The sequence below is a fragment of the Megachile rotundata genome, chromosome 9 (assembly GCF_050947335.1).
Source record: "Megachile rotundata isolate GNS110a chromosome 9, iyMegRotu1, whole genome shotgun sequence".
Taxonomy (NCBI): domain Eukaryota; kingdom Metazoa; phylum Arthropoda; class Insecta; order Hymenoptera; family Megachilidae; genus Megachile; species Megachile rotundata.
In genome coordinates this window covers 16,449,617-16,474,665 of record NC_134991.1, presented here as the reverse complement: position 1 = coordinate 16,474,665, position 25,049 = coordinate 16,449,617, and the positions used below count along the sequence as shown (strand labels likewise).

Sequence of the window (25,049 nt, the reverse complement as noted above, 5' to 3'; positions counted from 1 at the left end):
TAATTAGTGAAGTGTTTTATAATTACAGATGTTAATATATGTAACTGATAGTACAAGTAAACGATATTTTTTACAATGGATTTGAAACTTCCCGCTTTATGTACGGGTCAGAAAAACCCTGTTTCGTCATTTAGTAAGAAAATGGCTAATTCCCCTAGCGAAAAGGAGTAGCTTTTTAAAAACGGGAGATCGTGTTCAAGTTTGAATAAAATTTATTATTTATATATTTGATTTTTTATACACGTACATATGTTTTTTTTATGAAAATTTTGAGTATATCGTTGTTAAATTTATCAAGTTGTCGATTGAAATTAGTTATGTAAATATAAAAAATGAGTGATAAAACAAACATTTACCTGTGTGAACATAAAATTGGAAAATGAGATAAAAGATTATTTATTTATAAATACAGATGTTATTTGAGTATTTGATACATGAGTCTTTCAAATGGAGCCAACAAAAGATTCTCAAATTTCATCTGATCCAGAAACGAAAGGTTTTGATCTATCAGCTGGCAAAACATGGATTTATCCAGAAAATTATCCTATTAGAGATTATCAGTACAATATTGTTCAAGCCTGTTTATACAAAAATACTTTAGTTTGTTTACCTACTGGTAAGGATAACTATATCTTCTGGTACAACAAATATAAAGAGAAAGGATTTATTAAGGCTTATGATATTTTTACTCCGATTTGTCATAGGATTGGGAAAAACATTTATTGGTGCAGTTGTGATGTATAATTTTTGGAGATGGTACCCAAAAGGAAAAGTTGTGTTTTTAGCACCTACTAAACCTTTAGTTGCCCAACAAATTTTTGCTTGTTATAATGTAATGGGTATACCGAGCATAGAGACTATTGAACTAACAGGTATATTAATTTTCATTACCAGCAACTATTGATAATCCTATATTTCCTTATCATAAATAGAAACATATGGAAACATATTTTGCTGAAAGCATGCATATTACATGTTGTATTGCATATATATAGTAAAAGGAATAACGTATTATGTTGTAGGAGCCATCAACCAAAAACAGAGAGAAGTAGCTTGGTTAAAGAAAAGAGTAGTATTTGCTACTCCTCAAGTTTTTTACAATGATTTGTACAAAAAAATTGTACCAGCCGATTCAATAAAATGTGTTGTCATAGATGAAGCTCATAAAGCTTTAGGGAAACATGCATATTGCGAGGTAGTAATATAAAAATATTATAAACATGTACCATAGGAGCGGGTACGATCGTGAAGTATGACAGAAATATGAGATATCAAAGCTTTGATCCGATCCGAACTTACTAAACAATAACGTACCATTGAAACCGTGCCGTTCGTAACAGCTATTGTCGGTCTTTTGTTTAATAGACGTTTTTTGTTTCCGCGCCGCGAAAATCTACTTCGATTGTATCATACCCTCTCCTCTACATCTAAAAAGGGAAGAACAGTTTTAATTTTCCTCAAATCAACACATTGAGTAATTGTATATTTTCTATTCTCAGTGCATTCGAACATTAAGTGAAACGAATAAAAACTTTCGGGTATTAGCCCTTTCAGCAACACCCGGCAACAAGATAAATAATGTTCATGAGGTATACTTTGTTAATACTGACTGAGTATTTGAAAACATTACTGATCTCTTTTATAATTATAATACAATTTGCAGGAATAAATATATAATATTTTCTATAGGTGTTGCAAAATTTACTTATCGCTCATGTCGAATTACGAGACGAAGCATCTTCGGATGTTTTACCGTATATCAATCAAAGAAAACTCGATATAATTTTAGTACCACTTAACAGTGAAATAACTAAATATAAAGAGAGATATATTTTTATTATGGATCGTCATGTAAAAATTTTGCTGCATTGTAATGTTCTTAAAGGAGATACAGCAAATATTTCTAAAGGAAAGGTAAATTAAAATGTATCATATTATTCATTGTTTATGTTTTTAACTTAAAAAAATGAAAGATAATTTTTTCTTTTTTTTTGTTGTTATTCAGATATTTCATTTATTAAAGGAATTTCAACAGAAAACTAACAAGTCTGGAAATTATGGACAAATTATAAAAACATTAAATATATTAATAACAATGTACCATGCTTATGACCTTATGATTAGAGATGGTCTTCGAGCATTTTATAAATTTTATCAAAGTATGCAATTTAATTACAAATAAATTTTTTTTTATTTTAAGTAATTTTTATACATTGTTAATCAACAGCTCATTCCGATAAATTTTGGTTGAAAGACGAGATTCAATTGCAGGAGTTACTCATAGATGTTGAACAATACCTTGGCCCATTTCCAGAAATAAAAACTTTTCATGAGGATGATGCAATAACTGTTAGTATACATTCATTTATGTATAAAACACATGAAATTAGATGCATTCTTACATGTATCTTAAAAATTCTAGATTTCACAAGACCTTGTATATGGACATACAAAGTTCGAAAAATTGAAAGAACTGCTTTTACATCATTTCGAAAGTAGGCAAGAAAAACAGGACGATACAAGAGCCATAGTTTTTGTAGAGGTTTGTACTTACTGAATTTACTTAGCATAAATTTAATATGTAACATATTTTTCCTTTATACAGTACAGGGATATCGTGAGCGAAATTTACGTTCTATTATTGCAATGTCAGCCATTAATAAGGCCACAAATGTTTGTTGGTCAGGCAGGACAGAAACAAAAGCAGCAGTTAAAAGCGCTAGAAGATTTTAGAAACAATCGGGTTAATGTTCTTGTGTCTACTAGTATAGGTATAACCTTTGTGTTAACACGTTACAATAAAAAACTTTTAAAAACCAATAAAAATAACATCAGATTATATTTGATACAGGTGAGGAAGGATTAGATGTTGGAGAAGTCGATTTAATTATATGTTTTGATGTATCCCAACATTCTCCGACACGACTCGTACAAAGAATGGGAAGAACTGGTCGAAAACGCGATGGTCATATAATTATCCTCGTTACCGATGGAAAAGAACACGAGGTAATTACAAATTTTAATAAACAAAAATATTTTTGAAACTTGCGTAAAATTTTATGTTTAACAAATTGATAATATTTTTTAATATCATAGACATTAAAATCTACAATGGCTAGAAGAGCTTCTTTAAACAACAAAATATTAAACACGGGTAACATTTTTTCTTCACTTTATCAAAATAATCCACGAATGGTTCCTGACACTTATAATCCGGACTGTATGAAAATGTATATTAGCACGCAACCAAAAGTTTCAGTAACGAAAGGCAACGACAAAAAATCGAGAAAGACCAATAAAGGTCGAAATACCCTAAAAAAAATTACAGCCATAGGTAATGAAACGATAAAATTTTTATATGATGATGAAATATTTTACATGGTATTGTTGGAAAAAGTAAATTATGTGTATGTTTTAGATCCTGATGCATTATCACAAGATAACGAAAATAAATTTTCTATGACAAAATTCTTTAAAACTAAACAACCTAAAGAACAGGTAAAGAACAACATTAGTACATGCGTTCTTGATACTAGTCACACTAAAAAAGCAGTAAAACCATCCGACGTAAAACTTTTGTCTTGTGATAACGCTGCGGTTGACTTCCTTACAATATGCGCTTTGAGAAATTCTGAGAATGAAACAGATACAAAGGAAAAGTCTGGCATTAATAAACTTTACGTACCTGAATTTTCCCGGATTAAAAACTTTTTTAATTTTTCAATACCTGATATTAAAATTCTCGATTGCTTAATTACGCTAAAGGTCGTCACCCCGCCAAATAAAAATGATTTGTACAAGAATGAAAATAATAGTAAACGTAGAAGAAGCAGTTTACACAACGATGAATTGGTACTCGTTAATGCGATGAAACAGGTCGAGAACAAACCTGTCATCGAAGAGTCGAAATTTGAAGATTTACTCGATGATAGCAGTGAGTCAACTGACAGCAACTTATTTAATTGTGGCAAAGAAAATTGCAAAAACAGTAATTCTAATCTTACAGTCGGTTTCGAACAGCAGTCAAATAGCAATATATCAAAAACAATAGCAGAAAATGAGACAGGTATATTGCAAGATTTAGAGCCTGGTATATTCGAAGATATATTGAACGAAACATCCGATGATTCCGAAAGTACTATTCACGATGAAAATGAACAAACTGAGAAGTTTGCTAATGACATGCAATTACGCGACACTAATAATTCCAACAGTGAAGATTTACGGAAAAGAATCGAATCAAGTGACGTTTCTACTAAAGTCGTCCAAAATAGCAACAGAAAAGATTATAAGCAAATAATAGAGAAGGATCGTACGTCGATCGAACCCAAAAAAGAAAGTATTCTTACCATAACGCAAGCGATTAGCGAGATAGGAAGGCTGAATTCAAATTCAACACTTTCAAACATGGTCGATGAATCGGAAGACGATATGTTTCAGGAGGAAAGTTTTTCGACGCAAATCGATAACTGTGCAGAATCTATTAAGGAAACAAATAATTTATTTAAGGGTTACGAATCCAATGATAAAACTGTTCTCGATAAATCGAACAATGTAGTGAAAAAAGAAAATGAAACCGACATAGAATTCAAATTGGAGGAGTACGAATGGGATGATGATTTTAAAATTTCTACTGATCCTATATGCAATACAACAATATTCGATTCGTCTAGAGAAGGGATCAATAAATCGATCAAAATTGAGCGAAACGTCGAAACGCAGAATGATCAAAGTCGGACTTTGATTAACAAATCTCCCAGTGTCTTAAACAGGAATACTGCTGGTACGAGCATAGCAAGAAAATTATCGAATTTGAGAAGAAGTTGGAGTTCGAGACTCGAAAGTGCAAACAAATCTTTCAATAATACGTGTAATTCAAACAATGAGAGTTTTTCAGCCGAAAAGGACGATGAAGAGGAAAGCAGTTTCTTCTTTAACGATTCAATCAATAATTGCGATCGTGATACGACAATTGAAACGAAACACTTTGAAAATCATAATGGCGTTAGTCGCAAACGAAAAAGAATTAACGAATTTATAGACGATGAAGCGGAAGTATCTTCGAAAGAATACGTCTCGGATGAAAGTTCAGATGAAGCAGACATAGATCTTGATGGTTTCGTAAGCTACACACAAAACGTGCATGAAACGACTGACATGCATATACATTATTTGAAAAGTGTCAAAAGCCCAGTAAAGCGACACGAAGGTTTCGTATTTAAGGAGCCACGAGCCGTCGATACCAGCGTAGAAACGTATTTGGAACCTATAACTCAAGCAGACGATACTTACTTAAACGTAAGTAGCGCTATGTACCAATCACCCTTAGAAACTAAAAGGGAGTTGTTCATTTTAATGATGTGTTTTCAATTTTGTTCAATTTCAGGATACGTTCTGCGTGTCAGACGACGAAAACGAGCATCAAGATGCTACGTTGGTAGAAGAGCTGTGCGAATTAGAACGAGCGGAACAAGAGCTCGAGAATCGGAAACGGAAACGAAAACGAATGCGGGCGAAAGATCAAGCATTGAATCGTGACACAAAGAAAAGAAAAAGTGAAACCAAAAATTATAGTAGTAATAACGATAGCAGCAGCGGCGAAGATGAAATTGAAAATTTACGTAAACAGATAATGGAGGAATCGTTATTGCTTGCACGATCGCGGGATCGATCGTAAAGTTAAACCGATAGTGCCAATTTAAATATATCATACTTCGTTCACTTCAACGTCTCTTTCATGGAAATATATTTTAACTATTCTTAAAATCGTGTTACTGGAATCCTTAGAAAACCTTACAATTTTTGAGATCATAAATTTATGGTTTTCTTACCTGACTCAAAGTGTATTTCCGAGGAGAACACGAACAATAAGCATAATGAATTTTGTCGGTGTTACGGCTTCAGGTATACGAAGGAATTAGAAAGTGGAATTTGAACTGACCAGGGGTGCATCGATAGTATCGATGGATTAAGAAGGAAACGACTACCTTTTGCTCGTAGGTGGTGGTGCCTCCTCCACGAACCTTCTTTCGGCATATAAAGCCAGAGGTACAAGGGTAGCTTGTTCACAGTCGTTCGAAAGACGTGATTTTCGTCGGTCAGAAAAATGTATCGCAGTTTAACAATTTGTTTGACGATTTGTTGGTGCGGGGCTGCGGTCGTACCGATCAGAAATGAGATTAACAAGAAACAAAGTGAGCAAAGTGAAGTAACGAATCAACAAGTGCTTACACCGATTGGAATCAATAGTGAACCACAAATTTATCCGGTCGTGCAGTCGAATCAACCGACGATCAATCGATACATTTACCCACCGTATCCAGAATATGGGAATGGCGGATACGCTATTCAGACGGGATACGAAGGTTACCTTGTACCCTCCGTTTTACCACAACAAAACACAGATTCTTGGATTACCGAATTTGGGACCAGTTTATTTCCGTCCTCTGACGAAATTCTTCTTTACGGAATTCGAGCTGGAATTTATTTGTTGCATTTTCTGTTCGCGATTATCTTAGGCGGAGCCTTCACCACTATGATTTGTACCTTTACACCCGTTTGCACAATCGATTTCGTTGGCTTTGGTTGGATCAATAATCATAAGGTAACATTCTTTGTCGTTTATCCAGTAATGATTCAAAAAAGATGTGTCATTATATATTCTAACTGACAAGTATTTGGTTTTATAGGTGAAGGAGCAGATAACGGATTTATCTCGGAGCTATCTAACGGACGAGACCGTGAACGCGGCTACCATTCTAATCACAAAGGCCCTCGACAATTATGCAACGATGCAGCGCGAGAGATGCGAAGATACGAAACAAAAAGAGATCGAAAAATTGGACGACTTGCCGAATACCAGATAATTCAAATTTGTTTTTTCTGCCGAATGTCTTTCGCATACTTTTGTACTTGTCAATTTGTAATTATTTTAGTAGCATTACTACAAGTATCGGCTAAATCATCGAATAAATCAATTCCGAAAATAATAAAATCACGCGTTTGGGGTTTTCCCGTGATCCCTCTTTCCCGGAATCGATTCGCTTCGATCAATGAATCGTGGTTAATCGATTTACTCTTCATCTCGATAATAACTTTTTCTGTTCTTGTGTTTGTAAGCTCATAATCTGTATCCCCTCTCTGTCCAATATGACTTGCTTCTCTTCCATTTCCATTTCTACTATACGACGGTCAAAGGATGGGTGAACTTGCTAACCGACCAACCTGACCCGAGCTGACTCTACTCGACCGGTTCTGTGTTCGACGAACATCTAATTGCGATACCGCATGAAATCAGCGTCCGAACGAATCGCGACATTCCTTCATTCGCTTAAATTACGGCGAATCGTTTATTCCACCAAATCGGGCGCTATCAATCGCTTACGCTAAAGTTGTAATCGCAATCGGTGTCGCAGTTTTAACATTGTGATCTCATAAACATAAAGGACTACGCGATTATGAGACATCTCAAAATGATGGGTGAGAAATTTCTTTTCTGTCTACGCGTCGATGTTGAACAATCGACAAATGCGATCATTTACGCGCGACAAACTTGAAGCAGTCGTATCTATATGAATTCGAAGAAAGTTCAAACATCTACGCGCGTAAAGCGAAACAAGGCTGCCGATGATCAATTTACTAAATATTTGTGTACATATGTATTCATTTCAGGCTGCGTAGCGATGCTGGTCGCGTGCATCATCACGATGTTCGCGATCGCTGACGCGAACGGAAACACAACAACCGATCCCATGGGGCCTGTTAATCATGACAAAGATGAGGATGATTTTGTACCCTATCAAGGAGAACGTTTCAATGTTTTCGACTGGAATCTATTTAAAGTAACTACCTCAAAATTTTTATTGTAAAAGGCGCCTGTATGAGCGTCTACGCAATCGGTACTTATAAGTACCTACTATCTTCCTGTTTATTCTCTAGACTATGAGCAAAAAATATACTGGAAATATTCTTATATCACCGATATCGTTGAAGATTGCTCTTGTACTATTATATGAAGGAGCTCAAGAACAAACTGCCGAAGAACTAGCCACCGGATTGCAACTACCTGCTACTCAAATAGCTACTCGAGACAAATTCTCCTCTATTTTACGCTCCCTTAAGGTACTAGATGGCAGACCTCGTCGATTTCAATGACCTTGAAATTGAATATCCTCTTCTATCGTTTCATAGGCTGCTTCACCGGCTTACAAGTTGAATATTGGCACACGAATTTACATGAATTCAAATATCTTGGTCAGACAACGATACAAAGCTATTATAAAACAGTTTTACGACACCGAAGTATACGTTGCGAATATGACAGATTCACAGCCGCTTGCCCAAGAGATCAATGGGTGGGTCAGCAATGTTACGGAGGGTAACATCGAGAAGATAATAGAAAACGGTACGGGTGAAACTTTACCTAATTTTATTTTAAATCCCTGTTTCGTAACGCCTGATACTTTTATTGTAGAGGACAATGTAAAGGAATTGATAATGATGATCGTGAACGCACTCTTCTTCAAAGGATCGTGGCGACGTAATTACTTCCCTCCGGAAAACACACAAGCTGGACAATTCTTTATAAATGACAAGGAATCGGTAGATGTTCCGTTCATGCGTACAACCACCAGATTATACTTCTCCGAATCTGCTGAGTTGAATGCAAAGATTCTACGAATACCGTATGCTGTACGCGGAATGATTCTATCTTCTCCTTTAGTGCTCAATTAAGTACTTTCTTTCATTGCTGCCTATTTCAGGGACACAAATTTGCTATGTATCTGTTGCTACCTCATGCTCGGAACGGGATTGACCAGCTCGCTGCCAATGTTACTCCCCTCATTCTGTCACGACATGCATGGTCGATGCAGGAGTTGCCTGTTATTGTGTCTCTCCCAAAATTTCAGTTTCAGTTCTCCAGTCAATTGGGAACCGTTCTTCGTGAGGTATTCTTTCTTTCGCTTCTTCTATTATTACCATGACCATTACTTACAATTATATCAAGTAACAATTATAATTATATCAGCTTGGTATTCGGGATATCTTTGCTGATACAGCTACGTTAACTGGAATAGCTCGCACCAAGCGAAGTTCCAAACATCTCAAGGTTACGAATGTACTGCAGAAGGCTGGGATAGAAGTGAACGAGAATGGAACCACGGCTTACGTTGCCACTGGTGAATTTTTCATGCAACTACCTACTTTTCCTTTATCGCTTTGGCGTACTTCTTTTCCTTTCAACTTCGTTTATTATTTTAGAAATTGAACTCGGAAATAAAATCGGGGAAGAAATGTTCCATGCAGATCACCCCTTCCTATTTTACATTGAAGACGAATCCACCGGAACTATCGTTTACATGGGTAAACTAATGAATCCGTTGGATACCATTGGCAGTACTGCTGTGTCCAATGAGTTGGATCCATCCAAATTTGGCGCACCAGTACCAGACGCAGGTTAATTTCTTCTAGCAAATAGTAACAATGGCAAATTCATGGTCATTGCTAACTTAAATTGTAATGGCTTTGGCTTCAACTTGGACTTCTCTGAACACTAATTACTATTTTCTGTTTCACATAAATTGCAATTGATCTATAAATACCAAATAAACTTCATTGTAATGTAGCAATGACGGTCTATTCTATAATGTCTCCAAGCTTTCTTGTTCATGCTAATTCAGCTTCAAAAATTTAACTCGATGTCACTGCTTCGTAATATCATAATACAATGTTAAAAAGAAAAAATACCTGCGCACTGTATAAACGTAGGAGTGTTTTTAGACTCGATCTTACAAACGGGCTTTAATGTCGAAGATCGGAATAATCTCTTCAATGCGTACTTTTCCCAGGTAAAAGAATAGAAAGAGCATTTCATACCCCATTAATTGAAGAACAAAGTAGCAATTGATACGTTTTCGTAGACGCTGAGCAAAGAACATGAAGGAAATCTAGTGTCATCGCCAGCGAGCGTTAAAACGGTCTTGACGATGTTGATGGAAGGAACGAATGGTGACACAAAACAGGAGATTCTTTTGGAATTAAGATTGCCTGACGATGAATTGCGTATAAGAGAAATCACGCAACGAACTCTTGCATCTTTAAATGTAAGGATGTATTTAAAAAACGTTACTCTCTCGCTTTCTTCTCTATTTTTCCTTCTCAAACTATGAAACTATAAAATATATGATGTTTAATAGAAATATGAACACGATGCTTTTCGTTTTCAGAGAAACGAGAATGGCACGGAAATCGATGTAACCACTCGATTATGGATACATGAAAGTTTACAAGTGCTAGACACTTATAAAGATATTTTGCGATCATATTATAAAGGAGATGTAGAAAATGTAAATTTTATGGATTTACAAAATACCGCGAGTCTTATCAACGACTGGGTCCGTCAAGCAGCGCGTAACGCAGTTGCTTCGCCCTTAGTTAACAATGTTCAACCCGATACTCGTCTTCTCCTCACTTCGATTACGTACTTTAAAGGACGTTGGCTGAAAGCCTTTGATCCAATGAAAACAAAACAGCGATGTTTTTACGTTCCTAATGGGGAATGCAAACAAACGGATTTCATGCAACATAAGTCTACGTATCGATACGCGTACATATCCTCCATCGAAGCGCACGTTTTAGAAATTCCATACTCGGTACAATAAACGCATCGAATACGTAGAACGCGGTTTCGGTATCTATATAATCTTAAATGCAATTTTTAGGATCGGAAAACGTCCATGATAACGATCATGCCAAGCAAAAGAGAGAAAGACCCGAATCTTCAAATTTTATGCAAAGATTTAGTTACGGTTCCTATTTCTGCGATATTATCGAACCTGAAGGAAAGAGATATTACCATATATCTTCCAAAATTCACTATCGAAAACAATCTTAATTTAATAACCACGTTACAACACGTAAGTCTCTCTACGTAAATACTAATTTTTAGAAATTATCAATGCAATTATTTCAGTTGGGAATCAAGAGCATATTTCGTTCCGACGCAAATTTAACGAACATGGTGTCCAATGGTGCTCTACGTGTAACAAGTATCCTACAAAATGTTAAAATAGAAGTAGATGAAGAAGGAACATTAGCTGCAGCTGATACTGGTAAATTGAATGAAACTTTTCTCTTTAAAAACAGTTTGAACCTACCGCTTTCTATATTTTTAATGATAATTTATCATAATAGAAATTGGATATCAGCTGCTTTCATCGTGGAGCAATGAAGTTAAGTTGGATAGACCATTCCTATTTCTTATCATCGATTCTGTAACAAATACGACTCTATTTTTTGGCCGCTTCATTGAACCGTTATAAGAAGTACTTTAAACAACATTTTATAATATAAGCTTGAAACTCTCTTTTTTTGATATTATAATGTAGTACTTAAGGAAATAATTAATCTGTTTGAAAAATAAACAATATGCGTTAAAATAGTGCTTAAATAATCAAAAATTAAACTAGATTGTACGTAACGAATTATTTTTTATTTGTATAATTAAAGAAATATGATGCTCCTAGCCAATACACCATTGTATATGTACATGTACATCTAATGCAGTGGAATTAACATTTATTTTACCTATTTTTCATACTGGTGTTTAATATCTTTCCATTGTTTCTGCAACAAAAATTATTAACAATGTTTATATGTACCAAAAATACTTGTGTCTGTATTTCCAAAAATTAGTAAAAACTAGTCACATGTTAAAGAACAAATTTCAGTTATTTTAGAAGAGTGAAAAGTGGGTTATTCTAACGTTTAACCAATAACTGATTACTACCTACATAAAGTTGAATATTTTGAGTTACATAAAATTTTAGGTCAGAATCTTTCATAAAATTCTTATGTAAATTTATACGTACCCCTTTATTTATACTATCGAACATTTTATCCGTAAATAAATTAACAGCTCGTTCGAACATAAAACTGCTTGCTATAATAACTAAAGTGAATGTAGATGATCGTTTAAAAAGAAGGTTGTATACGGCATTTGCCATTGTGCTGACTTAAATTATTCTTTTTAAGACTGAATTCGTGACAAGTATTATATTACTTTTCGTCAAATTGACCAGACTACAAATATCCAAATTACATCACAGCTTCACCAGTGATACCTTCGAAGCCATTGACTGACTTCACGTAACAAAGATGTCGCTACTTCCCATACAAAAAACGAAGTTCAGAAGAATTATCAATCGATAAATACTTAATTCTGTTTAGAACGTAGAACATTCAACAATATCTTGGAGTTTTTACACGATCGGTATTTCAGTTCGTTGGACACAAAGTCCTACAAGATAATAAGTCTGTTTTATACATAGTCCCTGATATAATACAATTTTTATCCTATAATCAAAGATAAATTTTTGAAGAATCTTTTGTTGATTTAACAAAATTTTGTTGAATGTTTTCTTTAGAAGTAAAAATCAATAATATCGCATTAATAAAGATCTATTTTGGGAAATGATTTGACCACTAATCATTTCCCAGTTTTGCGAATGTGTTGAGAATTAGTGGAAAACAGCGCGAAAGTGAGGGAAATATATATGTATTATATATATTAGGCCACGTCAGTGACTCTGCTAGCTAGACTGTCGGCAGTCACATTAACATTTGTTCAATTCCGATTGATAAGTAGGTTCTTGTGAGTGTGCAACAGTGATCGATGCGTGTCATTTGTGACAGTTTGTCATTTTGTCAAAAGTTTCAGAAGCTCTTTATAAATTTTTCGTATTATGAAACATTTCAAGAAAATTTTGGTATGAATTCATTATATCAAATAAGATGGAACCCGAAGAAGACGAAATATCTCTGGATTCTAATATCTCAAGAAAGGCCATGGAAATGTCAGTTCCTACGGAAGAGCATAACCTGAAAGTTAGGAGAAGAAATGTGACTGAGGCAGTAAATCTTTTATCGGAAGAAGACAAAACTTCGAATTTCGAACATAACGTTCCTCTTGTAAGAATATCTGATTCTACGAAGGCATGGTACGATAATATTATACCACAAATACCTGATATCGCGGACTGTAATTTATCAGGTAAACAAAACGGAGTGTTAAATCGTGATGACGATAGCAATTTATTAGAACATGATTTTGGTGATACAGAGACATTGACAAATAGGGATCGGATGAAGATAAGCGTTATTCGAGGAAGTGTTGCTAATCCGAACTTGACATTAGGAGAACTCAAATTATTGGGTTGCAGCAGTGAGGGTTTTGTTCATGGTATTTTATTAATATAATAATAGATTATTATCAACAAGGAACCTCTATGTAGACAATATAATGTAATTAAGTGTTCTTAAATACTAATTTAAAAAAAAATTATGTTATGTGTGTTTATTTGAAATAATAATAAAACTGAATATTGAAATAATAAAACATAAAATTGTAGGTTCCTTATTGAAAATAATTTTATATCTTATAATTAAATCTTGAAAACATAAAGACGATCTATAGATGATATACGAAGGGTTTTATGGCCAAAACTATTAAGGCTTTCGGAAGAGAGTAAACTTTCTGTGGATGAATTAGAAACTATACATGATCATATACCAAATGAAGTATATCAACAAATATTAAAGGATGTAGCACGTAGTAGAAGTCACATTTCTGAAAATGCAACACAAGATGAAATAGATCATTTTCATGAACAATTAACACAAATAATGTGTTGGGTTCTTCATAAACATTCTATGTTAAAGTTAGTACAAAGTATTTCTTTTTAAATTCTTGCTGTTATATTTGATGTAGTAGCTCCATATATATAAATAATACAAAATAAAATAATATGTGCTTAGTTATTACCAGGGATATAATGATATAGCAGCAACTGTTTTACTTGTCATGGGCTTAGAAAAAGGCTTAAATGTACTTGAAAGTATTTCATTGGAGTTCCTCGAAAGATTTATGGAGAAAACAATGGAAAAAGTAAATCAAGAATTATTTTACATATTTGCGCTTTTAGAGAGAGTGCATCCTACTTTGTTAGAACACTTGGAAAAGTTAGTATAATAAAGTATATACCTATTCAAAAGTTTACAAAAGAAATGCATATAATGGTTATTAAAACTATTTTATATTCTATCCTATATGTATTTTAGCGTAGAATTATTTCCGCATTTTGCATTGGCTGAATATACAACATGGTATGCGCACAAATATGCAGAAAATAGAAAATTGTTACATAGATTATTTGATTATTTTCTTGGTAGTCCTCCATTAATGCCACTTTACCTAAGTACTGTGATTGTAGCATATAGAGCAACAGAAATTTTTAATACTACACCTGATATGGGTCATACGCATAAAGTTTTGTGTACTGTGAGTATTGCTTTTTCTTTATTTTAAGAATAAAGTTATACTTGATTCTATGAATTACACTCGTTTGTAGTTACCAGATGATTTGCCTTTTGAAACGCTTCTAGTCGAAGCAAAAGTTCTATACCGTCAATATCCTCCCGAATCTATAAGTAACGATGTTATAGAATACGATCGAAAAAGGAAACGAAAAGAACAAGAATGGAAAGCGAAGGCGGAAGCAAGTCGTCAAGAGAGAGAAAGGCAGCGTCAACTTCGAATTGTACGATCAACTCCGAGAATACCGTATCGCATTAGAAGTTATAAAACGATCACGGTAGTAACGATTTTGGCCTTAGGATTGTATGCTTTTTTAAGATCTTCATCTGGTCTTAACTGACATTAAATGAACTTATATAAAAAATAGATTCATCCGTGTGTCCTTCAAACAGATGTTTATTTTATTCATATGCTATTATCGTAATAATCGAAATTGTTGGACACACGAGTAAAATAAAAGGGTGTAAAAATGTAAGCATGTGATCAAATATTGTTGAAAATTTTATTGAATAATGACTGAATGAATCTGTTTTTGAATGTATAACAAGGAGTATTTTGAGCATTCCTGTGCTGCCTTTATGCTGTGTTCTTTAAAGACCAACATCAAGCTTCTGTGCACATATGTTTACAGTGTTTGGAATGCAAACAAAAATTTATGGAAGAGTGAAAAATGTATACATTTATGAAAAACGATATTTCCGCAGTATGCATATTTTGAAATACGAAAAAAAAATTAAAGTATGATAAATTATTGCATAAGCTTAGGTCAGACATGGGTAGTAAATAATAAATTCAGTGAGAGCGGTGTTTGATGCACCCGAGTTTGACGACCAGCGTAAATAGATGTTAGAAGTGAAACTACTTTTCACTTTTCAGTTTTTTGAAAGCACATAGTCCTATTTTATTATGCTTTATGCCTTTCGTATTCTGTTGTTTATTTTTCGTACTTCACATCGTCGTATCATGAACATCCCCTTTGGAACGTCCGTCTCTTCAATGCTTCCTCTTTCTTGCGACCTACAAAATGGTACTAATAGAATAAATTATAGCATTCAACAAATCCGACATCAATAAACTTAAAGAGAATATCCGTGCCCATGTCTCACTTAAATGATATGTTTATTCCAATTTGCAAAAAAAAAATAACTCGCAACAATGGAATAGAGACCATTAATAAAAAAAATATAATTTTTTAGTTTCATTTATTCCTATTCACATTTATATATTTCTCATTCATTTTTATCGAAATAATTTTCAATAAATCTAATTATATTACAAACAGAAATTAAATGATATGTTTAATAAATTTGTACCTGAGATACTAAAGTAAGAAAAATATGCTAACAGAATTTAATACATTATACATATATGTATATGCTATTGTAGAGAACAAAAATGATTGTTTATAAGATTATTTATCGCTATACCAAATAAAATATGTATAAAAATTTTAAAAAAGTGACGAACTTCCAAGTATAAAATAAGTACTAATTTTGTTTGTTTGTGATTACAAACGTATATACTTTTGTACTAATAAAAAAAACCTATAAGAATATCATTAGAATGTGATCATTCAAACTTACTTCATATAAAAGACTGTATATATGTACACACAATTAGTAGAATATTATTTTTAGCTACAACTTATTAAAATGAAATATACTGATTATAAAATTATATTTGTCCTTCTCAAATTTCGATTAAATAATTGTGTTAAAAACAAAACAATTCATACTCGTCTAAATAATGATATTATACTTCTAAAATTGTTTTGATGTAATTTAAAACATTAATATTTCTAAGAATATTCATATGATCTACACCAGGAAAAGGTTGAGAATAAATTTTTTGTTTCTGCTGCCCCTGCCAATGTTTGCAACCTTCTAAACTTCTTAAATTTACGGTACCATCACCATCGCCAGGTATTAATTGTGGAGTACCTTCTATTGATGTACCAGGTTTGTAGTATAGCCTGAAAAGAATATGTTTAACATTAAAAATGAAATGTAAAATTTTCAACCATTTAATAAAAATTTAATTAATATACTTTTGTACTGTATTTAATTTAGTTCCATATAAACAATGAACTTCAACTCCTGGAGCCCTAAAATCTAACTGATATTTTTCATTATCCTTCCTAAATTCCCAGCCATTTGGTACATTTATATCTCTGCAAAATTTAAAAAATTAATGAAATATAATTACTGATTACAAAACAATATGTATTGCATGCACTATGTCATACATTAAATAATCTCGCAACGTAGATAAAGTATAATTCTTTTGCTCTGTTTGTACTAATATTTCAGTTTCCTTCCAAAATAATTTTGATGGCAATAACCACCCTAAACTGGGACTAGATATTTGTTCGTCTTTAAGAACAGTTTGACGCAAAAGATATGCACCCAAATCATCTCCTGTAACAACAAACTAATTAGAAATATATGTTTTAATTTATGTGGCACACATATAATATCTACATTTACCAATAGCAAATACTTTAAGTGCTTTAACACTGCCACCCCAAACAGCTGAAAGTGTAATTAAACAATTTATGTACTTGTCTTTCCACCCTTGACTTTGGCGCTGCAGAAAAATAAGTGTCATTGGTCCACCCATACTATGTGCTAGTAATGTTACTGGAGTTTGTTTATTCATATTATATGTCTCTTCAACTAGTTCTTTCAATTTAATAAAAAATTCTTCATTTTCATCTAAAAGAAGTTTTTGTTGTAAGACCGAAATTAACCACAAATAATACCAGTATGCAATGTATTAAGAAGTATGTCAATATATACATACTAGGTCCTTTTCTAAAATCATATGGTGCTCCTCGTATTGAATAGTTCCTAACATAATTGAGGTCATTAACTAACATATTACCAATATCTTTAAAGTAAGCACCAGGAGAAGCTTTACTTGGATCTAAATATTCAACGACAAATGGATCGCCCCAACCTGGTATACGAATATCAACACCATCTTGGTTTCTTGTTGTTCTTGTAACATTGTTATAAATCAATTTCATATTATCAATCTGAAACAATTGATGTACTGCTTTATTAATTTATTGTGAATTATGATTTTATGCATAAAGCATAAAAACATATTTACCCAACAATCTATAACTACTGGAACAAGTAATTCTAAGTTCAACCAGATGTTAAAATATTCATTGGAAACTTTTTCGCACAAATAATGTACAGCCTTTGTTTTATTAAGTTTTGCTTCGACCTGACTACCTCCATCTCCTGGAACTTTTAGCATAATAACTAATTAGCATTCAACGTTCAAAATAATTTTATATAAAGTTACTTAAAATAAGAAATAATTACCAAATATGACAGGAGATATCTGTTTGTTTCTAAAATGCTTTGAAGTTACACATAAAATACAATACGAAAGAATGATCGTATAAATAATGAAGTATAAACGCATTGTATGCACATCAAATGCACTTTTGACTAAACTTTTAATTTCATTGAAACTATGCACTTAAATTCACAATTTTATAATTAACCTCAGAACTAAGAATAGTTGTTGCACCGATTACAGAAGTGTATATGGTGAATAAACCTAAATATTGCGCCAAAGATTTATTCCTCCAATCGTTATCATTGTGAAGTGCGCAATCAGCTGATGACGCACATATTTGAAAATTGACAATAAGGACAATTACGTTTACAAAACATTTTGCATATATACATAAATATGTATATAAGTACATACATAGATACTCTATTCGTGTGAAACAAATGTCACAATATAAGATCACCAAATATCGGATGAATAACAATTTATCTTATCAAAATATTCGATTATATATACAGATTTATTTTGCAAGATAATGTATTTAACAAATTTTAATTTTTAATTTTTTATATATAAATCATGAATTTTACAATATTTCCATTTATCTAATCAAAGAATTATTTCCAATGTTAGAAAGCGTACGTGGATACAAACAAAATGATTCCACTACAATATAGAATCTTTGTAACAAGTATGGATGTACACATGTTCTGCACTGTGACTGAATATCAGTTATATCTAAATAAATTTTTATGTAACATTTCTTAAATATCTACATTAGTTGACTGACATATAGGAATTGAAAAATGTTCACGAATTTATTTCGGAAGAAAGTATTTGTAATATAAACAGTGTTTATAACCTAACATTTTTATATTCTTGTTATTCTTTCATTTTCAATCAAGAAATAGGAAAAAAATTTGTTAAAAAACCGTGCACATGTTAACAGAATTAAAGTTTTTATTTTTTCTTAAATAAAAATGCCAACGGTTATAGCGTTGGATGTGTCTCTGTCAATGAGACGTCCGATATTAAACAATGGATCTAACGAAAATAATCAGAATGAACAATTAACAAGACATCATTTAGCTGTTCATGGAATAAATGCATTATTACATTATTTACAAGTTAATTCAAAACTGGAATTTGTGGCTTTGGTAAATGCTTTGAGCTAACAAATATTGTTTTATTGTCTTCTGGTAATTATAATAGTTTCTTCATATTTTAGGTCGTTTTTTCATCATTGTATGAAGTTATTTGTCCGTTTACTCGTGATTATGATAGCATACGTTCAAAATTACAAAACATTGAAGAATGTGATAAAACTTGTATAGAAACTGCTCTTCATGGTGTTAATAATGTTATTATGGCAGAGTGGGGTAATACTACAGCATGTCAAGTGGTTTTAATTACTGATGGTAATCCTGGAGTTGGACCAATGTCTTTAGGTGATTCTTTGAACTCCTTAAATTTAACAAGAGATGTAAATCCATTTCCATTGCCGTTCCCTTATCCAGGAAAATTAAGTATTGTATGTATTGCACCACAACAAGGTATGAATATGTGATAAATAAGCATATATAATATTAAGGAATTTTCTTATTAGTTTATAAATGTCAATACTTTGTTAGATGCAGGTTTACATATTGGTTTGCCCCTTTATCAAAGATTAGTTGAACTGGCTGGTGGGGATAGTGTAGTACTTGTACCTGATACACCTCTTTCAAAACATTCAGTCACAAATTGTTTTCAAAAATTGGCAGAAACTAATTATGTTTCTTTTCAAGGATATCTGAAGTGTGGAAATTTAGGATCTCGTGTCCTTTTGTCACCAGCACCTATGGTAAACAATGTAATATGACAAAATATTAATTATTTCATATTAATCACAAGATACATTATTTTAGCCCTATACTAAAAAAACAGATTTTGAATTGGTATCTGGCTTAATGATATCAAAAACAATAGAAATTTGTGGATTTATATCAGTAGCAGATGTTGGTAGTCCTAGTGCTATATCTAGACATCTGGTTCTACCATTAGCTACAGAGAAGAGTTCAAGCATGCAAGGAATATCTTTAGAAGAAGATTCAGACACAGATGAAAATGGAGATGAAGGAAAAGTACCCTCTTTTTGTGTGTTATTACATGGAGCTTTGAAGGTGATATTTTATTTAATTTTATTTTTAATTATACACATTGTATGATTGATTTTTAAAACTAAGTTCTCCAGTTAACTGGTTCAAAAATTATTTTCTACAGGTTGAAAATATGGTAGCACTCTGTTTGTTAAATAATGAATGGTATGGTTTTATATACTCATGGGCAGACACAAAAAAGAAATCAAACTTGATGTTGACAGTGTTAGAACCAGGTTTAGATGTTGTGCCTTGGTTAGGAAACTTTAGTAACTTAGGCCCAGTTGATGCAGCTAAAGGTGCTGCTGTTAGTTTCCCAGTTAGACCTAATGAGAAAAGAAGTTACACTCAGAATGCACCTTCTTGGATTCGACAAGTTGGATTACAATCCGACATTCAGAAAATTTTAAGACACGCAAGAAAATTACCCGAAAAAACACAAAATTTCTATAAGGTAAGACCATAATTTGCAACACTATAAACTTTTTTTTAAATGATATATTTTTATATAGGAGGTAAATCGATTACGTCGAGCTGCTGCATCAATGGGATTTGTAGAACTTTTGGAAGGATTAGCGTGTATTTTAGAGCGCGAATGTACATTATTGCCACCAAATTTGAACCCTGATTGTACAATTCAAATGGGTCATGTAGCTTCTATGATAAGGAAACCTGAATTTCTTGAACTTAGATATAATATACCACCAGCTCGTACAAGGTTTCAACATGGAGGATCTTAAATAAGACAATAATGCAATGTGTAATATATATTAATATATTGACATAAAACAATGAGTATTTCTGTATTAAAAATAATTTTTATATTTTATAGAACTGTCTTTCCTTTTTTATTAAAAATACAATGGATAAATCATTTTAAAAAGTTATTTAACTTATAACATTTGCACAAAGACACTTAATCCCTTGTGCTTTCCATATCTTTGATTATGTGACATAAAATATCATATAAACCTTTTGCAGTTTGCAAGCTAGAATATTGATCAAAATCAGGAACATGAAGAAATAATGTTTTTGTAGGATCAATTTGCAAGGATTTGTAAAATATATATTCACACAAATATTGTCCAGCATCCTGTGAAATACAGGCCTTACAGGCTGTTTTATCTGGATTTTGATTAATTGTATCGCATATGTTGTTCACATTAATTTTAGTCTCAAAAATTTTAGATTTGATATTACTTTCATCCGGACATTTATCATATATATCTGGTCTTAAATAGCCACAGCTACGAGCACAATATTCTATCGTTATACATTTTGCTTTACTAGATACACCAACATGTAAAACCAGCTGAAAAAAGCGAAAGTGTTTATGTCAAAAATAACATGATTTTTTTAATTAAACGAAAAATAAATAAATTTACTGTAGGTTTATATTTTTCCCAAAGTTTAGGCACATAATTGGCTACATCTTCGTACGAAACTGAAATTTCTTTTACAATTACTTCAACATTTTTTAATTCTTTTGAAATAGCACAGAGTTTATTTAATTCTTTTACAGCTTCCCAGCTGGCGTTGACAATATGGTTATTGAATGGACCAAATCCAGTTATTAAAACTGTTTTTTTCGGAGCAATTTCCATCATTAAAATTCTCTACTCCTTCACGAAGATAATACTATTTGTTTTATCATGATAACAATCTTTGTAAACAAAACTTTGACAATAATGCCTAAAATGTTTACGCGAACGCATCAGATGCGTCAGATAAAAGTTGTGTTAGTTTAATGAATGCGACTATTACTTAGTATATACATATGTACAACATTTTATTTAACAATTTCATTTTTTGTTTAATTAGAAATAAACTAAAAATAAAGTTGATTTAATAGCAGTAATCCTAGTACTTGAAAATCAATCATAACTTTTTATTTTGATGCATGAAACACTATCTAGTTTGCGCTTTACCAATGAAATACGAGGGAGAACCAGTTAGGAAAAATGGCTGGCGATACATTGGGTCATGTTTTGACAATTTTACTTGTTTGATTACTATCGTTGAAAAAGAGTTTTGAAAAAGAATAATATTTTATAGTATGATTTCGATTATACTATGAGGTACGTATTTTAATGAAAACAGAAAGTATTTGTCGATACGTGTGTCTAAAATTCGGACTCTGAACTAATCAAGGAAATCTTGTTAAAACTTGTCTGGACGTGTTTCAAATAGCTGCCATTAAGAAGTATTCATTACGAATATATGAAATAATTTTTTAATAACTTTTTCGAAGAAATTCTGAGACCTTTATACTATTAGTAAATATATGTATGGATATATATATGTATATATGAATATGTTTCTATCAAACATGTATATAAAATTTTACTAAACAGATGTAATTTATTTTTTAGTTTTTCGTTAAATGTTTAATAATCATTTTGCAGTTGTAATTAATGACTTTCCTTTAAATTCAAATGTTTTATCTGTTAAGAGTTTAGAAGAATATATTTTGTTTTAGATGATAAAAAATTCATTGGTTAATAGACTTGTGTGATACAATAAGATGATATTGTATAACATAAAGTTGTTTGTAATACTTTTATAAGAGAATTACAAATGAAATACTTTTGAGGCAATAAGATGCCTGGCAATCCATTTAATAATGGGACAGCATTTCGCTAGTCTCAGGGAATTTTTTAGAATGGATAGCAAGAGGCAATTTTCTAAAGTGTGTGCTAACATTGTCCACTCCGTACAATTAGAAATGATGAATCAGGATGGTACGAAAAATTTACACGACAGTGAAAATAATGGAAATGTACCTGCATCAAATTCGAATTTAATTTTACAAGATGAGTATAAGGTGGATGGAAATTTGGACAACGATCGTTTAAATTTAGATCTAGATAATCATAATTCTAGATTTGAAAGTTTGTATAGTCAACCAGTTGAGACACAAGACTCTAAGCAAGTTTGTAGTAATGGAAACATTACAAACGAGATACATTTCAAGCAACATGAGGCATGTTGTAGTAGTTCTGGAGGTAGTAATACTAGTACTAGTTCGGAAGATAGTCCTGTAAATCCTCCTTTAAGGAGATCATCTAAAACATTATCATTTGGAAAACGGAAAGGTAATATGTTTTTTTTTTGTATCTTTCTATATTTATAGCTTTGGTTACTGCAAGTTCAACTAACATACCATTTAATGATATTAGGTAAACAACGCAACAAGGATCAAAGTCCAGTATGTACCCATGTTTTATCTTCAAAAAAGAAACGAAGTAGTTGGGTATTGAAATTTAATTGTGCTAAAAGTAAGAATTCTAAAAGCACGGATATTATTTCTGGTCCAGGAAATAATAGCTCAGATTGTGTGTGTACTGGCTACAGAAGAACAGATGAACACCCTATGGGTGCTAGCGTTATATTTAATAGCCGATCGGCGCCGCAAAGTCCAGTGCTTGGACCACTTCCTCCCAGTCCCGTAATCGATCTTTCAAGATTTAATCCAGAGGAATTTCCAATGGAAGTATGTATTTATTATCGTTTAGGCATAACTTTGTATAAAACGTATAATATTATAATTGCATAAATTTTGTTACAGGATTGCGACGAAAGAGCTCGATTACAACGTGCTCGAGAAATAGAGGAAGGTGTTGAGCCTCCTCCTGGATATAAGCCTAATTACCTTTCAGGAATTCAAGTACATCCAAATGGAATTACGGTAGACAGTTTAGCAGCTCTATTCCAGGCACATGCTGGTATACAAGCTGCTGCTCTCACAGCTTTATCACAAATTGATTTTACATTAATTCCTAATATTGAAAGGCCAGCACATACGCAGGTAGATAAAACGTTATTTATTTGAAATTGAAAACATGATTAGTCATTGTCATCTAATATTTTCCTGCGTTTATAGGTCGATTATGTACATTGCCTTGTGCCAGATCTTAAATCAATTACAGCTTGTTCCTTCTATTGGGGGAAAATGGATAGATACGAAGCAGAACGTTTATTAGAAGGTAAACAAGAAGGTACATTCTTGTTGCGAGATTCAGCCCAAGAAGAATTTGTGTTCTCTGTTAGCTTTCGAAAGTATGGACGATCTCTGCATGCTCGAATCGAACAGTGGAATCATAAATTTAGTTTCGATGTACACGATCCAGGAGTTTACGCTTCGGAAACGGTACGAAACAGAATATTTTTCTAAACAATAGAATATTTGTATTTGCTAAACATGAAAAAAGAAATGAAAATCTGATGAATATTCGATACATGTTTTTGCAGATATGCGGTTTAATAGAACACTATAAGGATCCATCTTGTGGTATGTTTTTTGAACCTATGCTTACGATACCATTGCATCGAAACTTCGCTTTTCCTTTACAACATTTATGTCGTGCGGTAATTGCGACACGAACGACGTACGATGGTATAAATAAGTTGCAGTTGCCAAAGACGCTTAAAAGCTATCTCAAGGAATATCATTACAAGCAAAGAGTACGAGTTAGGCGATTAGATACCGAAAATGATTTACAATCAGATGGAAGATCCATATCATATTTACCTATAATATGAATCTTTGGTATTCATATTCAATAGAACTTACATTACTTTATTCATCTTGCATTCATATCTATTACTTTACTGCAGTCACGTATGGCATATGTACAGTAGAGGGATCAACATCATTACACGGAGTATCGATACTTGTACGAAAAAATGTATCAGATGTTTGCAAGTGTTAAAAAATTGAAGAAATAATGTTTTCTTTTTCTAATACTATCCGTCCTTTGTTTCTTTCATTTTACAGTTTCAGATAAAATATTATTTCTTTTTAAAAAATTATTACAACTTTGCGATTATGTTCACATTTCTATGATAAGTATCGATATTTTCAAAAGTAAAGGTTAATATAAAGGATTGTACGAGTAAACAATTTGGACCCCACTACTTTCATATGCACAGTATTATAATGTTGAAGATCGAAATTGTTTTACATATTTCATTCAATAAGAAATCGCAATACTAGCAAGTAAACTTTACATATTCTATATAAAAACGAAAGGAACTCAAGTATATATAATTCAAACGGTAGTTAATATTTTTACTCTGTCATTTTGTCTTACTATTTACATCACAAACATACAAGTGCAGCGAGTTACACATAATAACATGTAAATACTTTATAACAGCTTGAAATACATGGTGTATTATTAAGTTTTATATATTTCAGTAGTTAAATTTTTCTTACGATATTT

The 25,049-nt window shown here is 32.3% G+C and overlaps 8 protein-coding genes across 13 annotated transcripts; 5 read left to right on the top strand and 3 right to left on the bottom strand.

Annotated features, from left to right (window-relative positions):
• Positions 1 to 12: 12 nt before the first annotated feature.
• Fancm (FA complementation group M) lies at positions 13 to 11,596 on the top strand. The gene is made up of 26 exons (XM_076535685.1): positions 13 to 616; positions 705 to 872; positions 1,023 to 1,195; positions 1,500 to 1,589; positions 1,690 to 1,914; positions 2,006 to 2,159; positions 2,228 to 2,349; positions 2,423 to 2,542; positions 2,606 to 2,771; positions 2,852 to 3,006; positions 3,097 to 3,334; positions 3,419 to 5,298; positions 5,387 to 5,675; positions 7,672 to 7,841; positions 7,939 to 8,121; positions 8,191 to 8,404; positions 8,474 to 8,691; positions 8,763 to 8,948; positions 9,029 to 9,179; positions 9,262 to 9,456; positions 9,781 to 9,848; positions 9,921 to 10,103; positions 10,227 to 10,652; positions 10,722 to 10,916; positions 10,973 to 11,111; positions 11,194 to 11,596. The coding sequence occupies exons 1-26, from the start codon at positions 448 to 450 to the stop codon at positions 11,319 to 11,321; spliced, it is 6,405 nt and encodes a 2,134-aa protein (XP_076391800.1). The 5' UTR covers positions 13 to 447; the 3' UTR covers positions 11,322 to 11,596.
• Positions 5,681 to 6,994, top strand: LOC143265186 (uncharacterized). Its single transcript, XM_076535802.1, has 2 exons — positions 5,681 to 6,604; positions 6,690 to 6,994. The coding sequence occupies exons 1-2, from the start codon at positions 6,107 to 6,109 to the stop codon at positions 6,864 to 6,866; spliced, it is 675 nt and encodes a 224-aa protein (XP_076391917.1). The 5' UTR covers positions 5,681 to 6,106; the 3' UTR covers positions 6,867 to 6,994.
• On the bottom strand, positions 11,470 to 12,008 carry ox (ubiquinol-cytochrome C reductase complex subunit oxen). The gene is made up of 2 exons (XM_003707980.3): positions 11,871 to 12,008; positions 11,470 to 11,625 (listed from the first exon to the last, which is right to left on the bottom strand). The coding sequence occupies exons 1-2, from the start codon at positions 12,003 to 12,005 to the stop codon at positions 11,587 to 11,589; spliced, it is 174 nt and encodes a 57-aa protein (XP_003708028.1). The 5' UTR covers positions 12,006 to 12,008; the 3' UTR covers positions 11,470 to 11,586.
• A 303-nt stretch (positions 12,009 to 12,311) lies between these two features.
• Positions 12,312 to 16,420, top strand: LOC100882899 (TBC1 domain family member 20). Of its 2 annotated transcripts, XM_003707979.3 has the most exons (6): positions 12,312 to 13,051; positions 13,121 to 13,240; positions 13,475 to 13,718; positions 13,816 to 14,019; positions 14,119 to 14,338; positions 14,409 to 16,420. In XM_003707979.3, the coding sequence occupies exons 1-6, from the start codon at positions 12,793 to 12,795 to the stop codon at positions 14,712 to 14,714; spliced, it is 1,353 nt and encodes a 450-aa protein (XP_003708027.1). In that variant the 5' UTR covers positions 12,312 to 12,792; the 3' UTR covers positions 14,715 to 16,420. The 2 variants fall into 2 exon arrangements, with proteins under 2 accessions (XP_003708027.1, XP_012151509.1); XM_012296119.2 differs by having other exon boundaries at positions 12,312 to 13,240.
• Positions 14,863 to 17,986, bottom strand: LOC100882788 (lysosomal phospholipase A and acyltransferase). Of its 2 annotated transcripts, none has more exons than XM_003707978.3 (8): positions 17,710 to 17,986; positions 17,489 to 17,631; positions 17,177 to 17,411; positions 16,861 to 17,088; positions 16,620 to 16,791; positions 16,422 to 16,544; positions 15,958 to 16,346; positions 14,863 to 15,391 (listed from the first exon to the last, which is right to left on the bottom strand). In XM_003707978.3, the coding sequence occupies exons 1-7, from the start codon at positions 17,810 to 17,812 to the stop codon at positions 16,127 to 16,129; spliced, it is 1,224 nt and encodes a 407-aa protein (XP_003708026.1). In that variant the 5' UTR covers positions 17,813 to 17,986; the 3' UTR covers positions 14,863 to 15,391; positions 15,958 to 16,126. The 2 variants fall into 2 exon arrangements, with proteins under 2 accessions (XP_003708026.1, XP_012151511.1); XM_012296121.2 differs by having other exon boundaries at positions 16,315 to 16,346.
• A 300-nt stretch (positions 17,987 to 18,286) lies between these two features.
• IntS14 (integrator complex subunit 14) lies at positions 18,287 to 20,620 on the top strand. 4 transcript variants are annotated; one of them, XM_012296114.2, is made up of 6 exons: positions 18,287 to 18,843; positions 18,915 to 19,134; positions 19,474 to 19,529; positions 19,594 to 19,848; positions 19,949 to 20,278; positions 20,337 to 20,620. In XM_012296114.2, exons 1-6 carry the CDS (start codon positions 18,667 to 18,669, stop codon positions 20,562 to 20,564), a joined length of 1,266 nt encoding a protein of 421 aa, XP_012151504.1. In that variant the 5' UTR covers positions 18,287 to 18,666; the 3' UTR covers positions 20,565 to 20,620. The 4 variants fall into 4 exon arrangements, with proteins under 4 accessions (XP_012151504.1, XP_012151503.1, XP_012151501.1 ...); XM_012296113.2 differs by having other exon boundaries at positions 18,915 to 19,239; XM_012296111.2 differs by having other exon boundaries at positions 18,915 to 19,239; positions 19,324 to 19,529.
• Positions 20,579 to 21,573, bottom strand: LOC100883828 (pyroglutamyl-peptidase 1). Its single transcript, XM_003707906.3, has 2 exons — positions 21,210 to 21,573; positions 20,579 to 21,136 (listed from the first exon to the last, which is right to left on the bottom strand). The coding sequence occupies exons 1-2, from the start codon at positions 21,429 to 21,431 to the stop codon at positions 20,741 to 20,743; spliced, it is 618 nt and encodes a 205-aa protein (XP_003707954.2). The 5' UTR covers positions 21,432 to 21,573; the 3' UTR covers positions 20,579 to 20,740.
• A 191-nt stretch (positions 21,574 to 21,764) lies between these two features.
• Positions 21,765 to 25,018, top strand: Socs36E (Suppressor of cytokine signaling at 36E). Its single transcript, XM_003707974.3, has 6 exons — positions 21,765 to 21,902; positions 22,304 to 22,919; positions 23,004 to 23,317; positions 23,393 to 23,632; positions 23,708 to 23,974; positions 24,076 to 25,018. The coding sequence occupies exons 2-6, from the start codon at positions 22,448 to 22,450 to the stop codon at positions 24,364 to 24,366; spliced, it is 1,584 nt and encodes a 527-aa protein (XP_003708022.1). The 5' UTR covers positions 21,765 to 21,902; positions 22,304 to 22,447; the 3' UTR covers positions 24,367 to 25,018.
• The last annotated feature ends 31 nt before the right edge of the window (positions 25,019 to 25,049 follow it).

Excerpts from the sequence above, each read along its gene's own strand:
- Fancm (XM_076535685.1), top strand. The coding sequence starts at position 448 with ATGGAGCCAACAAAAGATTCTCAAATTTCATCTGATCCAGAAACGAAA. Across the intron at positions 5,299-5,386 it reads CAGACGATACTTACTTAAAC|GATACGTTCTGCGTGTCAGA; the intron begins GTAAGTAGCGCT and ends GTTCAATTTCAG. Across the intron at positions 9,849-9,920 it reads TCAATGCGTACTTTTCCCAG|ACGCTGAGCAAAGAACATGA; the intron begins GTAAAAGAATAG and ends ACGTTTTCGTAG.
- LOC143265186 (XM_076535802.1), top strand. The coding sequence starts at position 6,107 with ATGTATCGCAGTTTAACAATTTGTTTGACGATTTGTTGGTGCGGGGCT. Across the intron at positions 6,605-6,689 it reads GTTGGATCAATAATCATAAG|GTGAAGGAGCAGATAACGGA; the intron begins GTAACATTCTTT and ends TTGGTTTTATAG.
- ox (XM_003707980.3), bottom strand. The coding sequence starts at position 12,005 with ATGGCAAATGCCGTATACAACCTTCTTTTTAAACGATCATCTACATTC. Across the intron at positions 11,626-11,870 it reads TCGATAGTATAAATAAAGGG|AAACAATGGAAAGATATTAA; the intron begins GTACGTATAAAT and ends TTTTTGTTGCAG.
- LOC100882899 (XM_012296119.2), top strand. The coding sequence starts at position 12,793 with ATGGAACCCGAAGAAGACGAAATATCTCTGGATTCTAATATCTCAAGA. Across the intron at positions 13,719-13,815 it reads CATAAACATTCTATGTTAAA|TTATTACCAGGGATATAATG; the intron begins GTTAGTACAAAG and ends ATATGTGCTTAG. Across the intron at positions 14,020-14,118 it reads TTGTTAGAACACTTGGAAAA|CGTAGAATTATTTCCGCATT; the intron begins GTTAGTATAATA and ends TATGTATTTTAG.
- LOC100882788 (XM_003707978.3), bottom strand. The coding sequence starts at position 17,812 with ATGCGTTTATACTTCATTATTTATACGATCATTCTTTCGTATTGTATT. Across the intron at positions 16,792-16,860 it reads ACTTAAAGTATTTGCTATTG|GAGATGATTTGGGTGCATAT; the intron begins GTAAATGTAGAT and ends TTGTTGTTACAG. Across the intron at positions 16,545-16,619 it reads ACGTTGCGAGATTATTTAAT|AGATATAAATGTACCAAATG; the intron begins GTATGACATAGT and ends TAAATTTTGCAG.
- IntS14 (XM_012296110.2), top strand. The coding sequence starts at position 18,667 with ATGCCAACGGTTATAGCGTTGGATGTGTCTCTGTCAATGAGACGTCCG. Across the intron at positions 19,240-19,317 it reads ATGTATTGCACCACAACAAG|ATGCAGGTTTACATATTGGT; the intron begins GTATGAATATGT and ends ATACTTTGTTAG. Across the intron at positions 20,279-20,336 it reads AAACACAAAATTTCTATAAG|GAGGTAAATCGATTACGTCG; the intron begins GTAAGACCATAA and ends ATTTTTATATAG.
- LOC100883828 (XM_003707906.3), bottom strand. The coding sequence starts at position 21,431 with ATGATGGAAATTGCTCCGAAAAAAACAGTTTTAATAACTGGATTTGGT. Across the intron at positions 21,137-21,209 it reads GGGAAAAATATAAACCTACA|CTGGTTTTACATGTTGGTGT; the intron begins GTAAATTTATTT and ends CGCTTTTTTCAG.
- Socs36E (XM_003707974.3), top strand. The coding sequence starts at position 22,448 with ATGGGACAGCATTTCGCTAGTCTCAGGGAATTTTTTAGAATGGATAGC. Across the intron at positions 23,318-23,392 it reads CAGAGGAATTTCCAATGGAA|GATTGCGACGAAAGAGCTCG; the intron begins GTATGTATTTAT and ends ATTTTGTTACAG. Across the intron at positions 23,633-23,707 it reads AAAGGCCAGCACATACGCAG|GTCGATTATGTACATTGCCT; the intron begins GTAGATAAAACG and ends CTGCGTTTATAG.